We start from the raw sequence: 16,537 nt of genomic DNA on the forward strand, positions 1-16,537 counted from the left end.
AGGAGCTGAGGCCTGGAGCAGATCAGGGATGATAATATTAAATGGCAGGGTTGGGGCAAGGGGCCATTTCCTACCCCTGATCCCATTTTCTTGTGTCCTTGTGTTTAATGATTCACGATGGGGGGAACTTAGGGATCAGCAATAAATATTGGCCTCACCAACACCACCCACTCTCTAAGGAAGATTCAAAAGAAAATAGGCCATCATACCTATCTCAGCTGTTGTCCAATTAATCCTACTCTCACCCCTACACCTTCCACACAGCTCTGCAACCCCCTCCCCCCTTTTCAAGTCTTATCAAAGTTCCTGTTGAATCTGCTTCCAAAATGTTTTCAAGTTGCATCCTCCAGATCTCAACCCTAACCCTCTCTACTCCACACCCACTGATTGCCCTTTCCCAGGAACCTCTGTAAAGTAATGCATTTCCATTTCACTGTGTCAATGTAAAGGTTTTGATACTTGTTCATCTCGGAAGGAAAAATATTGAGAATTAAGTGTGATGCTGAAAATAATCCCCAACATCGAGATTAGGGTATAGTAAACATGGTTAACCGAATAGGGGTAAAGCTGTGGAAGCTGAGAGTTAGCATTAATTCAAACATCGGAGAAAATGTGAAGATATTGACACGTGGACTTCCTTATGTATATCCTTTAAAGTTATAATTGGAGGGGAAATGTTTGGAGGATGACTCAAAAGGAACCAGAATTCTACACGAGAGAATGAAAGGCCTTTCCAAGTAAATACATTTTAATAATCATAAGCCTGAATGCTGGCTCCAAGTTTGGTGACAGGCTGTGGCTCAGGAAAGTGATGAACTGCCAAAGCATGTCCTAACACATTTACACTGTATGTTTATGGTTAAACAACCACATTATGCACTTACCCCTTGTCATAAGTGAACAAAGACTTCAGGTACTGGGAGGCATGGGTCCCTATGAACACCGATGGGATTGTGATCTGACGTCTGATTTCCTCTGCAAAATTAAAAATATCAGCAATGGATTCTGAAAGTTTCCTCCACAGACAAACCAAAGTCTGTACAAAGCTTTCAGGTCACCTTAACTGACACCATTCCAACCAGCACTGGCTTCCAGGTGCAAAGTGGATCCCAATCCCTGACATCATAGATTCTTAGTTATACAGCATACAGACAGGCCCAACTCGTCCATGCCGACCAAGATGTCTATCTATGCCTACGTTTGGCTTATATCCCTCCAAACCACTCCTATCCATGTATCTGTCCAAATGTCTTTTAAACATTGTAATTATACCTGCCTCTACCACTTCCTCTGGCAGCTCATTCCACATACGCACCACCCTCTGTGAAGAAAAACTTGCCCCTTAGATCCCTTTTAAATCTTTCCTCTCTCATCCTAAACCTATGCCCTCCAGTTTTAAATTCCCCTATCCTGGGAAAAAGACGATCTACCCTATCTATGCCCCTCATGATTTTATAAACCTCTATAAGGTCACCCCTCAGCCTCCTATGCTCCAGGGAAAACAGTCCCAGCATATCTAATCTCTCCTTGTAACTCAAGCTTTCCAGTCCAGGCAACATTCCTGCAAATCTTTTCTGGACCCTCTCTAGCTTAATCACATCCTTGTTGTAGTGTGGTGACCAGAACTGCACAAAATGGTCCAAGCGAGGCCTAACCAACAATTTGTACAACTGTAACATGACATCTCAACTCCTATACTCAGTCCTCAGCCACTGAGGGTAAGAATACCATAGTCCTTCTTCACTGTTCTCTCTACCTGTGTTACCACTTTCAGGGAACTATGTACTTATACCCCTAGGTTACACAGTTCAATAACACTCCCCATGATTCTGCCATTTATTGTGTATGTCCTGGCCTAGTTTAACTTCCCAAAATGCATCACTTTGCACTTGTCTGAGCTAAATTCCACCTGCCATTCCATGCCCACTTTCCCATTTCCTCACGATTCTGTTGTAACCTTAAATAACTTCCTTCACTGTCCACTTTTCCATAAATTTTTGTGTCATTTGCAAACTTGCTAATCAAGCCACCTATTTTCTCTTCCAAATCATTAATATAAACAACAAATAATAAAGGATCCTGCAACAATCCATGTGGCACACCACTGGTTACAGGTCTCCATTCTGAAAAGCACCCTCCCCTACCACCCTCTGCTTCCTAATACCAAGCCAACTGTGTATCCAATTTGCTATCTCATCCAGGATTCCATGTATTCTAACCTTCTGGTCCAGCCTACCAAACAGGGCCTTGTCAAAGGTCTTGTCAAAGTCCATGAAGATAACATCCACTGCCCTGTCCTCATCAATCCTCTTGGCCACAACATAAGCCATCTTCCGGTCTTCCAGTACCTTAGCTGGCTAAGGTACTGGAAGACTGGCTAACAAACACACAAAAATCTCTGCCAGGTCCCCAGCAATCTCCTCCTTTGCTTTCCACAACCAAGAAAGGTGTCTTATCTACAGGCCAAGACTAAAGTCCTGAGGATTTGGTCCTAAACAGCAGTATGCAGGTGGCTGCAGCTTGGGAGCTCACTCCTAGCAAGACAGGGAACTGATCATAGATCACTTTGTTGTAATATACTCTTGGCACATAATCCTCAGCTTACAAGTAGTTATGCACTAGGCAGCCACAAACAAAGCTTATGCCCTGCCCATTATGTACATCAGTGACCGTTCACTGGAAGAAGTAACATCAGTGACATTTTATTTCAGTTATAAAGTGCTGAAACCTACCGTTGCTCCAGCGCATGCTGAGTAGTTGGTCTGAATCCACATTGTGCACAATTGCAGCCTTGTATCCTGCCAGCTGTGCCTGCAATACCTGCAATAAAGATTCACACTTCACTTCTAAGATCGTAGGTGTTTTAAAACAACCTTCTATTTTATCCTGCTTTTTTATGCGATTGTGAACCGGAATCAAACATCACAGTGAAGTCTCCCCAGGCCTCAACAGGTCAGATATTCTTGGAATCCTGCATTCATGCTAAGTCTCAAACAGGCCTGACAGTCTTGGGATCCTACACCCCACTATGGGGCTGAGTCACACAGCCCAAGGATCTCAGGATCCTGCACCCCATATAGTAAGGACTCAAAGACTCAAGGAAACATCCATGCAGCATAGAAGCTTTGGTCTTGCACCTGATACCCTTGCATTTGCGGTGGTAGAGGACAGAATGCCAGTGATCCTGCTCTAGGTCATCTTGTGACTGGTACCATGAAGCTAAAAGTTTGGGAGAATCCATTGGGAGAAAATAAGTAAATTGGTAAATTGGTTTATTATTGTCACATGTACCAAGGTACAGTGAAGAACTATTTTGCATGCCATCCATGCAGATCATTTCACTACATCAATACATCGAGCTAGTACAAGGGAAAACAATGACGGAGTGCAGAATAAAGTGTAACAGCTACAGAGAAAGTGCAGTGCAGGCAGACAATAAACTTGCAAGCAGGCAAGGCCATAACAAGGTAGATTGTGAGGTGAAGAGTCCATTTTATCATACTAGGGGACCGTTCAATAGTCTTATAACAGCGGGATAGAAGCTGTCCTTGAGCCTGGTGGTATGTGCTTTCAGACTTTTGTATCTTCTGCCTGAGGGGGGAGAAGAGAGAATGTCTGGGGTGGCTGGGGTCTTTGATTATGTAGGAAACTAAGGGCTGAACTCAGGGAGAGGTATGTGCACTGGATGGTGTAGTAATTTGAACACAACCCCTTCAGTTCAGACCTTCCCAAGCAAGTAGGTCTCTTCAGCTTTTCACTGCACGAACCCCTTGTGAAATGAGTTTAGATAGGCTCAACTCACTTCAAGAGATAATTGTTACAATCAATTATTGAAGTAATAGCAGAACTTTTTGGAAAGTCATAACCTGATGAAGCAGAGTCAGCATGGCTTCATGATGGGGAAATCACGTCTGACAAATCTGTTAGAGGAAGTATCAACCAAACTGGAACCAAAGAGAAACAGGAAGTACTTGAAAAGCTAGCAATACTTGAATGGGTAACTCATCTGTCTGGATGGGATGCATCCTAGGTTCCTGAAAGATATGCAAATGGAAAATGTGGTGGTGCTGAGCACAATCCTCAAGTTCTCCTTAGTCAGGTACAGGCATGGTGTCGGAGGAATGCAAACTCCAAACACTTCACCCCTGTTTGTTAAAAGGGGTAAGGATAACCCTGGAGATTACAATTCAGTCAGTTTAATGTTGGCAGCAAGGGAGCTTTTAGAAACAATAATCCAGGAAATAACTAACACCCAGATGGACAAATGTGGACTGATAAAGAACTCAGCACAGGGTAAAGGCACAACAATGAGCTGTTGCTGTGGTGTGTATACAAAACTGAAAACAACTTGGATAGAGTACTAGACAATGGGCTTGTTAGCAACAATTAAACCCAGCCCATGGGATGAAAAGGTCAGCAACAGCATATTAAGAGATAAAAACTGGTAATTATGGTGATTGGCTACTCTTCAGTCAGATGAGAGGTCAGAGCATTCATTGCAGGACCACTGCTACTTTTGATGTACATTAAAAATTTGGAGCTCAGCCTGTAATTTCAAACTTTGCAAATGAATGGAAGTGAAGGAAACAGTGAGAGAAAAAGAGCAACAGACTTCAAGAGGCATTGGCAGGCTAGTGCAATGAAATTCTGGTATTCATTTGCAAAGTAGAAAGCAAGCCAGGGGATGATTGTATACAAATCTTAAAGGATGGTAGGACAGGTTAACAAAACACTAAAAGGAGTTAATAAACATATAGATCTGAAGTTTATGAACAAAGCCACAGAATTCAAATGACAGGAAATTTTGCTAGATCTACCTCAAACATTAATTTGGCCTCAGCTCCAGGAATGTATCCTAATCCAGGCACCAAATTCGAGGATAAATGAGAAACCAAAAAAAGGAAAAGAATGAATTATGGTCTCAAGGATAAAGGATTACAGATATCTGGACAGACTTAAGTTGGTCTCTTTAGATCAGAGAAGGTTGATAAATTTGTTGGAGATATTCTATATTATCCAGGAGTTTAGTCAAAATGGATACAAGTTTGTGATCAATATATGGTGGCAGATTTAAGATAATTCACTAAAGCAGAGGTACAGAAGGGACACTTTAATGAATGGTTGTGATCTGAGAAGCACTGCAAAATGGAGTGGCGAAAACAGATTCAATAGCGGCTTTTAAAAGAGAATTACATAAAGAAGAAAAATGATTGCAAGGATATGGGGTGGAACAAAATGGATGTTCTTAAAACGAGTTGTCACAGATCCAATGGGCCAAATGGCAAGAATTCCACTACTTGTCCTATAGTGTGGTAAGCCTGCACAGCACGAACAGACACATGAAATTCTTCTTCCAATGATTTACCCTGCCATAATCATGACACTTCAGTACTGAAGATTCAGATTGATATATTCCAACTACCAGAACCTTAGAAGTTTAATTAGGGAGTAGTCTCAATCCAGCTTGATATGTTACGTACCTTGACATCAAAGTTGCATCCATATCGGCGAATCACAACAATAAAATCCAAGATTGTGGTGTTTGAAGGAGGTGGGGTGATGGGCTCACATGCATTTTCTGGTTTTGCAAATACCAAGTAACCCTAGAGGGGTTAAAAGAAATCATTATTAACTTTCAATAGGAAATATTTATTTCATAATCTAAAAGCCATTCCTGAGAGCCAACCATGTTCAATTATGATGAAGGGTTGATTTAGATTGGTCTTGTAGCTCCTGGTCATCCTAGTTCCGATTGGAGGAAACGCTAGATCTAGTGGACCTAGTGTCCACAGCCCCAACCTGAGCTTTATTGCACCTTATCCGTTTTTGCCTTGCTTCGGAGAATTCCCATACTATAACCTTCACATTATACAAGAGCAGCACAAGTAGCTCAAGGGTGCCCACTGCCCAAATTTCAAACTTACCTGAAATCCAGGAGGCATGGGATCCAGGGAAACTTGGCTGTGTGGATTCAGAATTGGCTCGCTCATAGAAGACAGAGGGTGGTGGTAGATGGAGCGTATTCTGCCTGGAGGTCAGTGACCAGTGGTGTTCCGCAGGGATCTGTTCTGGGGCCCCTGCTCTTTGTGATTTTTATAAATGACATGGATGAGGATGTGGAAGGATGGGTTAGTAAGTTTGCTGATGATACAAAGGTTGGTGGTGTTGTGGATAGTGTAAAAGGTTGCTGTATATTACAACAGGATATTGATAGAATGCAGAGCTGGGCTGAGAAGTGGCAGATGGAGCTCAACCTGGAAAAGTGTGAAGTGATCCACTTTGGGAGATCGAATTTGAAGGCAGAATACAAGGTTAATGGCAGGACTCTTAACAGTGTGGAGGAACAGAGGGATCTTGGGATCCACATTGATAGATCCCTCAAGGTTGCCGCGCAGGTCGATAGGGTTGTTAAGAAGGCGTATGGTGTGTTGGCCTTCATTAGTTGGGGTATTGAGTTCAAGAGCCGTGAGGTAATGTTGCAGCTCTATAGAACTCTGGTTAGACCACACTTGGAGTATTGTGTTCAGTTCTGGTTGCCTCATTATAGGAAGGATATGGAAGCTTTAGAGAGGGTGCAGAGGAGATTTACCAGGATGCTGCCTAGATTAGAGAGCATGTCTTATGAGGATAGGTTGAGTGAGTTATGGCTTTTCTCTTTGGAGAGGAGGAGGATGAGAGGTGACTTGATAGAGGTGTACAAGATGATAAGAGGAATAGATTGAGTGGGCAGTCAGAGAGTTTTTCCCAGGGTGACAATGGCTAACATGAGGGGACATAATTTTAAGGGGATTGGAGGAAGATATAAAGGGGGATGTCAGGGGTAATTTTTTTTTACACAGAGAATGGTGGGTGCATGGAACGCACTGCCGGCAGAGGTTGTGGGGGCAGACACATTAGGGACATTTAAGTGACTCTTGGATAGACACATGAATGATAGAGAAATGGGGTGCTATGTGGGAGGGAAGGGTTAGATAGATCTTAGAGCAGGATAAAATGTCAGCACAACATTGTGGGCCGAAGGGCCTGTACTGTGCTGTAGTGTTCTATGTATGTTATTTGTAAGCAGTTATACTTGTGACTTCATTTACAAACGATGGAGCAGTGTCATGTTTCATCAGTTCTAATAGTTCCCAAGTAAATCAGGTGCAAGACCAATCATTATTTCAGCTAAAGACCAATAATAAAGCAATTCTTCCAAAGTATACAGATACACGAGCAACAAACTCAGCGGGTCATCTTCCAGCACATTGTTGCTCCAGCACTGTTTATAATCCCCAGACTTCCCAACGTGCTTTGGTGTTAAAATACAGTCACTTTTCTAGTAAGAGGAATGCAGCCAATTTACATACAAGAAAATCACACAAATATGACCAATGACCAGATAACACGGATTTGGATTTAGGGAGATCTAACTTTTAGGCACTATACTGAACAGTAGGATTGTTTAGCTTAGAGTGCTTCGCTTTAAACTCTCATCCAAAGAAAGGCACCACCTGCAGTGCAGCAATCTATCAGCTGCCAACTTGCTCAAGTCTCTGGAGAAGAACTTGAACCCACGACCTTGTGATCCAGAGACAAGAATGCAACTGAGATGACAATATTTTCGGTACAGTGAATGTGCCAGTCTGCAGCTTTTTAAATGATGTGAAATCAGTAGCTCAGTAGAGACCTTATTCAGGAAGACAAAAGAAGATTACTGAAAAATTCAGATGACCACACCCCGCCCATTTTCCTTCTGTTCATCTTCAGCTCAGTCCCTTTTCTAACATGTTCCGCATTCTAGCTTGTCCACTTGACCTTTCCCCTTCACCACTCTTCATTGGCTATGAAACGTTTGGGATGACCCAAGATAGTGAAATGAACTCCAGAAATGCATGCCCGCCTTTTGCTTTCCTTTCTCTAGTAAAAGAATAAACCTACCGGCAATCCATCCCTTTGCAGTTGGTAGCCGAACATTGATGGTAGGTCATCGAAGATCATGGTGGTGTTGGGGGTGCTGTTTGTGTACTGTGAAAGCAAATATATCCATTATTCCTAACCTTTAATATTTTGCTGCCGTTTCTTCTATTAGAATTGATTGATAAAATTGTTTGCAGAGTCAGCATTGAACAAATATCAGAACCAGAGCAAAGCTATTCCTATTGTGGCAACCCAATGAGGTTGATGGATTACAACAAAGAGAAAAGTGAAATACCATAATTTGAAGAAGGAATAAGTGAAAAACTACTCAACCGTGTACATTGGACAGTCTGAGCTTCAACACTGCATTGGAGCAGAAAGATCCAGGAAAAATATAGGTCTTTTAAAGGAAAAGGACCACTAGAACTTCAAATTGTTTATTCATAAACAAAAGAGGAAGAGGGTTGTTTAATTTGCACATTGGTTACGTTGGATATAGAACGCAGGGACAGGAACTGGTCATTCAGCCCTTTGATCTGTTTACCCATTCAATGTGCTCACGTTTGATTGGTGAGCTAACTCCATCCATCTTCCTTGTTTCTTCTTCTCTCAGTACCTTAGACTAGCAGAAATTTATCAATATCAGATTTAGAGTTATTGTGTTCTGTTGGGAGAGAATTCCACACACATCCCACTATGTGGAAAGGTTTTTCTAACCTCTCTCCCACAAAAGTGAGCTCTGAAATTAAGGTGATTTCGCTCTGACTGGCAGGAAGATTGTAGATAGCTGTTAGAATAACAGGGTGTAACAACTGGTGATTTTAAGTTCCCCAATATTGACCGGGACCGCCATTGTGCTAAGGGCTTGGATGGGGTGGAATTTGTTAAGTGTCTCCAGGAAAATTTTCTTAAGCAATATGTAGATGGCCTAAAGAGGGCACAACACTCTACTTCCTCTTGGGAAATGAGGCTGGACAAGTGGCTGGTGTGTAAATGGGGGAACACTTGGGATCAATTATCATAATTCTACTAGTTTTAAGATAGTTATGGAAAGAGGTAGGACTGGTCCACAAGTTAAATTGGGGCAAAGCGAATTTTGATGCCATTAGATAGGAACTTGCAAAAGTTGATTGAGAGAGGCTGTTAGCAGGTAAAGGGATGTTTGACAAGTGGGTTTAAGAGTGGGATGAGGATGATTCAGGACCAACCTGCTAGAGTGAAGGGCAAGGCTGGCAGGATTAGGGAATCTTGGATGACGAGGGATATTTAGGTTCTGGTCAGAGAAAAGGAGGCATATGTCAGGTATAGGCAGCTGGGATCAAGGTAATTCCTTCAGTACAAGAGATGTAGGAGTATACTTGAGAAGGAAATCATGAGGGCAAAGAGAGGACATGCGATATCCTTGGCAGATAAGGTAAAGAAGAATTCTATAAGATTGTATATAAAGAGTAAAAAGATAACTAGGGAGAGAATAGACCCTCATAAGGATTAGTGTGGTTGTCCATGAGTGAAGCCATGGGAGATGGGCGATGTCTTAAATTAATACTGTGGAGGTCACGGAAGCTAGGGAGTTCAGGGAAGTGAAAAGTGACGTCCAGAAACACATAGACATTACGAAAGAGGAGGTGTTGGTGGTCTTAAAGTGCACAAGGATGGATAAATCCCTGGGGCCTGACCAAGTGTATCCTAGAACATTATCAAAAGCAAAGGAAGAATTGCTGAGGTCCCAGCAGAGATTGCTGTATCTTCATTAGCCATGAGTGAGGTATCAGAAGACTGGAGGGTGGCTTATGTTGTGCCATTATTTAAGAAGGGCTGCAAGGATAGGCCAGTGAGTCTAAAATTAGTGGTGGTTCAATGCACAAAAACTAGGAGTCCAGATGAAGGGTCTCAACCCAAAAAGTCAACAGTCCATTTCCCTCCATAGCTGCCTGATCTGCTGAGTTCCTCCAGCTTTTTGTATTTTGCTCCAGATTCCAGAATCTGCAGTCTCTTTTGTCTCCATCAGCGGTGAGTAAGTTACTGGAAGGGATTCTAAAAGACAGGATTTACCTGCATTTGGAAAGGCAAGGACTGATTAGGGATAGTCAGTTGTGGCTTTGTGTGTGGGAAATCATGTCTCACAAATTTGAGTTTTTTTTTGAACAGTTGACCAAGAGGATTGATGAATTCAGGGCAGTAGACATTGTCTACATGAAATTTAGCCAGGCTTTAACAAGTTCTTGCATGGTAGGCTGTAATAGGAGAGCACATGGCTGTCATGTGACAGTGACAACACTGACCCCTCTGGTCGGAGGACAGCATTGCTCCTCGGATCGGAAGTGACCACTTCCACTGTCAATCAAGGTGTGGCTCCACCCCACCCATCAGGTGTGGGCATAGGGATTGGACCTGGAGAGCACCTTTGTTCCTGAACCTGCCTGACCATTGGCCTGTCTAAATCACCTGGCCAGGCTCCACCCAGCACTATAAGAGTGTTGCACTGGCCTGGCCCTTCCTCTTTCAACTGCCCTGGGAATAGTGAGACAAGGCTGCAGAGACCACTGGTAAGAATCTGCATTACCATGTGGTTTGGGAGTGTCTTAGTCAGATTCCAGGGAGTGTTAGGGCCAATACTTGTTTGAGTCAAGGTATTCAGGCACTGAAGTGTTTATCCCTCAATAAGCTGTACCTTGTTTATTGTGTGTGTGTGTATCTCATCCTCATTGCGATTTCCCCCTCATGTTTGAGGTCTCCTGCGTGTGTGTGTGAGTGCATCCGTTCCCATTCATTCCGTCCCTGCACTTGTCTTTGTTAATAAACCATTTTTAAATTACAAAGTCTGTGTCCAGAGATCCTCTACCTTTAAGATTCCAAAAGAACCGTTTCACACAACATAGGCTGATCCAGAATGTTAGACCACATGAGACCCAGGGTAAGCTAGACAGCTGGATACAAGGTTGGCTTAGTGGTAGGAATCAGAGGATGGTGGTAGATTGTTTTTTCAGATTGGAGGCCTGTGGTCAGTGTGTTCACAGCTGGGTCCCCTGTTGTTTGTTTTATATATATTAATGATTTGGATATGAACATAGGTGGCATGATTAGCAAGTTTGCAGACAATACCAAAACTGGTGACGTTGTGGACAGTGAAGAAGGTTGTCTAAAGTTACAACATGATCTAGATTAGCTCAGAAAGTGGGCAAATGAATGGCAGATGGAACTTAACTCAGAAAAGCACAAAAGCAATGTATTATGGGAAGTTAAACCAGGGCAGGACATACACAGTGAATGATAGGGACATGGGGAGTGTTGTAGAACAGAGAGACCTAGAGGTACAAGTACACAGCTTCCTGAAAGTAGTGACACAGGTAGACAGGGTAGTGAAGGAAGGCATATGGCATGCTTGCCTTCAGGGGCCGTGGCATTGAGTACAAGAGTTGGGATGTCATGTTACAACTGTACAAGGCATTGGTGAAACTGTCCCTGGAATACTGTGTGCAGTTCTGGTCAAATTGTCAGTCCTTTTTCCAGGGTAGTGGAGCTTAAACTAGAAGGAATAGGTTTAAGGGGAAAGGGGACCTGAAGGCAAGTTTTTCACACTGGGAGTGGTGAGTACATGGAAAAAGCTGCCAGAGGAAGTGATTGAGGTAGGTACAATTACAACATTTAAAGGACATTTGGACTGGCACATGGATAGGAAAAGTTTAGAGGGATATGGGCCACAAGCAGGACTAGATCAGGTACGCACCTTGGTCAGCATGGATGAATTGGGTCAAAGCGCTTGTTTCCATGACTCTGTGACTCTAACTTGCCTGCCTTGCATTACTTTTTTTTTGATTTAAGGTTTACCACTTCACACCTGAGATTGGAGCTCCACCAGGTACCACTTCATTAAAGGAAAATCTCAAGTGCTCATACTTACCGCGCACACGTATCCCTCCACAGCTGGAACATCCATTAGGAGGATTGGCAGAACAAAGATGGCACAGTACGGCACTGAATAGTACACACCTGCAGGCATCTTGCACAGCAATTGCCCTGAAAATCAAACAGGTTACTGTTAGATGCTGAACAGAATGGATGCTCCAAGATCCCTCCTCTGACGCAAATGGAAAACTGTGACCACAATGGTTCCACTGAAGAGTTTTTATTGATAATGACAGTTGCTGCCACATCAACATTGGTCCGTACAGACATCACACCACTCGTTCTTCTAACGTAACTAAACAATCGTTAACCTTGCTGTAGGAAAAGGAGTCACACAAATATTCCAAGGAAATCTACCTGATCAGGAAATCTGACACAAAAGTAGAAAATGCTAGAAATACTCAGTCTGGGAGCATCCATGGAAAGAGAAACAGAGTTGATGACATTTCATCATGAAAATACTCAACTGACAATGGTCATCAGCCTGAAACCCAACATGTTGTATATTCCCCAGACTTGAAACATAAGTGGTGATGCTCCTTAATGAGCCAGTTCTTAAACAACCCTCCTCACTGGATGACTATTGTCATGCAACTCCCAGGCACAATGACACTTCCGCCCCACCACATCACCATCTAAACCTGTACACGACAACCCACCCTAGGTTGCAATCGCTTGTACCTCAAGCCTGCTACGTGACTGAATGTATGCAACTACATCAATGTTAAGATACAGGGTAACACTGTCAGGGATGTATCTGACAGAGCAGTAATGTTGAACACTAACAAGGTTATAAAGACAAAAGGTATAGTGGTTCAAAGAAGCTCAGCAATGCCCAGTTCCCCTCACAAAGTCTAACACAATCCATGTTTATGGAAGAACGAACACCAAGGAGGAATTCTGGCCCAGCTTGCTCCTTCCTGGCAACAACATCAGGTTAAAGAATCTTTCCCACTGGAGGCAAGGGCTCGGGAAAGTGAGCCGAGAATGCACAATAAAAACAAAGTGCTGGAAACACTCAGCAGTTCAGGCAGCATCTGTGCACAGGAACAGAGTTAACATTTCAAGTTGATGACCTTTCACCAAATTAATGAAAAAAGTTAGAAAACAAATATGTTTTAAATTGCAGAGAAGGAAGAGGGATGGACAGAACAAAGGCAATGTCTGTGATAAGGTGACAACCAAGAGAAACTTGAACAGGTGGTGTTAGTGCTGACTAAGAGAGGCCGGTGAAGGTTAATGACAGCTGACCTGTCTGCAGGAGGTGCAAATAGAGAGAAAAGAGACATACTGAATGGTGCACCTGAGTTACAGAACACAGCAGCCACTGGAGATCTGAAGTAAGGAACAATGCTGAGAATAAGCAGCCAGTCAGGCAACACATGTGGAGAGAGAAACACAATTAACGTTACATGTTGATGGCTTTGCATCAAAGCTGGACAGGTCTAACACAAACTGGAAAGTCCAATTATCTGAATCTTAAATATTGAGTGTGAAGACTATAGTATGCCCAGACACAAGATGTGATGCTGTTCCTCAAACTTATGTTGGGATGAATTGGAACAATGTAAGGGGCCAAAGACAGGTTAGTGTGAGAACATAATGCAAAATTAAATTGCCAGACAACCTATGCAGACGGAATGGAATTGTTCTACAAAGCAGTCACCCAATCTGCGTTTGGTCTCCCCAGTGCAGATGAGACCGCAACATAAGCACCAGCTGCAGTACACCGAAGTGAAAGTGCAAGTGAATCCTGCTTCAGTTGGAAGGAGTGTTTGGGTCCCTGGATAGTGGGACTCACCAATGACTTTGTCCTCTCAGGCTGCTCCACTCTACACAAACACACTGCCCACCCCTTGGTCTGCACTCTATCCTATCTGGCTCTCACCATCTCCCCCTTACAGTTCTTGCTGTCCCCCAGTGTCTCTCAACCAAATGCTCTCTCCTGTTCTGTGATTTTTTAAATTTCTATCCTCATCTAAGCTCTCTGCTTGTCTCTCATACCTACCCCTGGCTCTGCGTTCTCCTTCTTTGCTCCTCTCTACCCTTCTGAGCTCTATGCTCTCTTTAATCCTTATCCCAATCTTCACTTTCTCTCGTTGCTCCTCCATTGCCACTCTGGCCATGTTACCATCTCCTGCTCTAAGCTGTCAGTTTCTTCTATTCATCTCCCTTTGATGGCCAACCTTGATTCACCTTACAGCCCGTGGAGAACCTCACTGCCATTCCACCGTGTGAGCAACCAATCCAAACACTTACCTTAGAGCGTTGTAACTTGAGTGCACAGAAACTCAAGAGTTGTCCTTCACCCCAGAGATTAGGCACATGACCAGAACTGATGGAGAAAAAGATTACGGCATAAGTGAACACCACTTCAAAATGTGTAAACAAACTAGATTTGTGAAATTAAATAAGAGGAGGAAATCTGTCCAAAACTCTAGACTGTGGCTCTAATTGCCTAATGGAAAATCTGCTTCACTATCTGTTCACAAAAAAACATGGTGAATTTTCTCCTCTGTTGAAGCACAATTTCAGGAAGTCCTTCCAAGCTATTGTTTTACAATGATGGAGCACTGGAGATGGCAAGTCAGCCTACTGTTACTGTCCCATCCCAGCAAGGTCCCAACTCATTGCTCTTCCCCCACAGCCATGCAAATGTTCCTGTTTCAGGTATTTATCCAATTCTCTTCTACCACTGGAAACGTGTTCTCCTTCTTGGCATATCAAAGCACATTCTTGGCATATTGAATGCAACGAACATGGAAGAAGATCATATGCCCTCTTGAAGCTGCTCCACATTCATTCACTAAGATTATGATTGTTCTTGACTTTTCCCGTGTGTTCCCATAATCCTTAATTTCTCTGTAATCCAAAAATCTCATCTTTAAATGCACTTAATAACTCAGCATCCCAACCAAACCAGAGGCTTGCACCAACAGTCCAGAGAAGGGGTCAAATCCTCCATAGCAGCTGTGATATTTAAATTCAGTTAATTTACTTATGAGGAATTTTGAGAAACTAGCCTCACTAACGGCGACCACAAAAATTCAAGAACAGAAAATAGCAAGAGTAGGTCACTCGGTCCCTTCAGCCAGCTCCACCGGGTGGTACAGGAGTGGGATAGAACACCTGGTTGAGTGGTGCCACAATAACAACCTTTTGCTCAACATCAACAAAACCAAGGAACTGATCATTGACTTCACAAAGGGGAAGTTGAGAGACCACATGCTAGTTCTCATTGACGGGTCAGAGGCTGAGAGAGTTAGCAGCTTCAAGTTCCTGGGCGTTAATATCTCTGATGACCTGCCTTGGGCCCAGCACAAAGGTGTAATCATGAAGAAAACGTGTTAGCACCTCTATTTTCCGCAAAAGTTAAAGAGACTCGGCATGTAACCAAATACTCTAACACACTTCTACAGATGCACTGCAGAAAGTATCCAAACTGGTTGCATCATGGCCTGGTACAACAATTCCAAAACATAGGAACACAAGATGCTGCAGAGAGTAGTGGACATGGCCCAGTCCGTCACGGGCACAACCCTTCTTACCATTGAAAGCGTCTACACTCCCTCAATAAGGCAGAATCTATCATCAAGCATTCCCATAATCTGAGTTATTGCTACCGTCAGGCAGGAGGTATAGAAACCTTAGATCCTGCGGAGACCAGCTGGTGGGGGTATTTGCAGACATTTTTAACCTCTCCCTGCTTCAATCTGAGGTTCTCACCTGCTTTAAGATGACTACTATCATCCCATTACCTAAGACCATAATGACTACCACCCGATGGCTCTGACATCCACCAACATGAAGTGCTTCGAGAGGCTGGTCACGGCACAAATTAACTCCAGCCTCCCAGACATCTCGATCCACAGCAATTCACCTACCACCAAAAAGGGTTGATGAAGGACGCCATCTCCCTGGCCCTACACTCATCTCTGAGCATCTGGACAGTAAAGACACCTATGTTAGACTATTGTTTATTGACTACATCTCTGCCTTCAATACTATAGTTTCAAGCAAACTCATCATCAAAGTCTGAGACCTGGGACTCAACGCCTCCCTTTGCAACTGGATCCTTGACTTCCTGAACAACAGACCGCAATCAGTAAGTATAGGCAGCAACACCTCCGCCGCGATTATTCTCAACACTGGTGCCCCACAAGGCTGTGTCCTCAGCCCCCTACTCTACACCCTATACACTCATGACTGCGTGGCCAGATTCTGCTCTAACTCCATCTACAAGGTTGCAGATGATAGCATCGTAGTGGGCCATATCTCAAACAATGATCAGTGGGAGTACAAGAAGGAGAAAGAGAGCTTAGTGACATGGTATCATGACAACAACTTTTAAGATATTTTTATTAGTCACATGTACATCAAAACACACAGTGAAATACATCTTTTGTGTAGAGTGTTCTGGGGCAGCCCACAAGTGTCGCCACGCTTCCAGCACCAAGATAGCATGCCCACAACTTTCTAACCCGTACCGTCTTTGGAATGTGGGAGGAAACCGGAGCACCCGGAGGAAACCCACACAGTCATGAGGAGAACATACAAACTCCTTACAGACAGTGGCTGGAATTGAAACCGGGTCGCTGGCGCTGTAAAGCCAACCACTATAAACTAACCACTAATGCTAACCACTACACTACCATGCCCAACCTTTCCCTCAATGTCAGCAAAACAAAGGAGCTGGTGATTGACTTCAGGAAGTGGCGGGGAGGGGGGGGGG

At 43.4% G+C, this 16,537-nt stretch overlaps 1 protein-coding gene across 1 annotated transcript in view; it reads right to left on the bottom strand.

The window, feature by feature from the left end:
- Window positions 1-16,537, bottom strand: part of LOC127586658 (E3 ubiquitin-protein ligase RNF167-like) — a 64,745-nt gene that overhangs the window by 13,919 nt on the left and 34,289 nt on the right. Inside the window, exons 2-7 of the mRNA XM_052044774.1 lie at window positions 14,065-14,140; window positions 11,801-11,916; window positions 7,921-8,007; window positions 5,481-5,603; window positions 2,733-2,820; window positions 885-975 (exon numbers count right to left, since the gene is read on the bottom strand). Of these exons, the coding sequence (XP_051900734.1) occupies window positions 885-975; window positions 2,733-2,820; window positions 5,481-5,603; window positions 7,921-8,007; window positions 11,801-11,899 (488 nt within the window). The 5' untranslated portion in view covers window positions 11,900-11,916; window positions 14,065-14,140. The remainder of the gene's footprint in view (window positions 1-884; window positions 976-2,732; window positions 2,821-5,480; window positions 5,604-7,920; window positions 8,008-11,800; window positions 11,917-14,064; window positions 14,141-16,537) is intronic.

Source organism: Pristis pectinata, chromosome 37 (assembly GCF_009764475.1).
Source record: "Pristis pectinata isolate sPriPec2 chromosome 37, sPriPec2.1.pri, whole genome shotgun sequence".
Lineage (NCBI taxonomy): Eukaryota > Metazoa > Chordata > Chondrichthyes > Rhinopristiformes > Pristidae > Pristis > Pristis pectinata.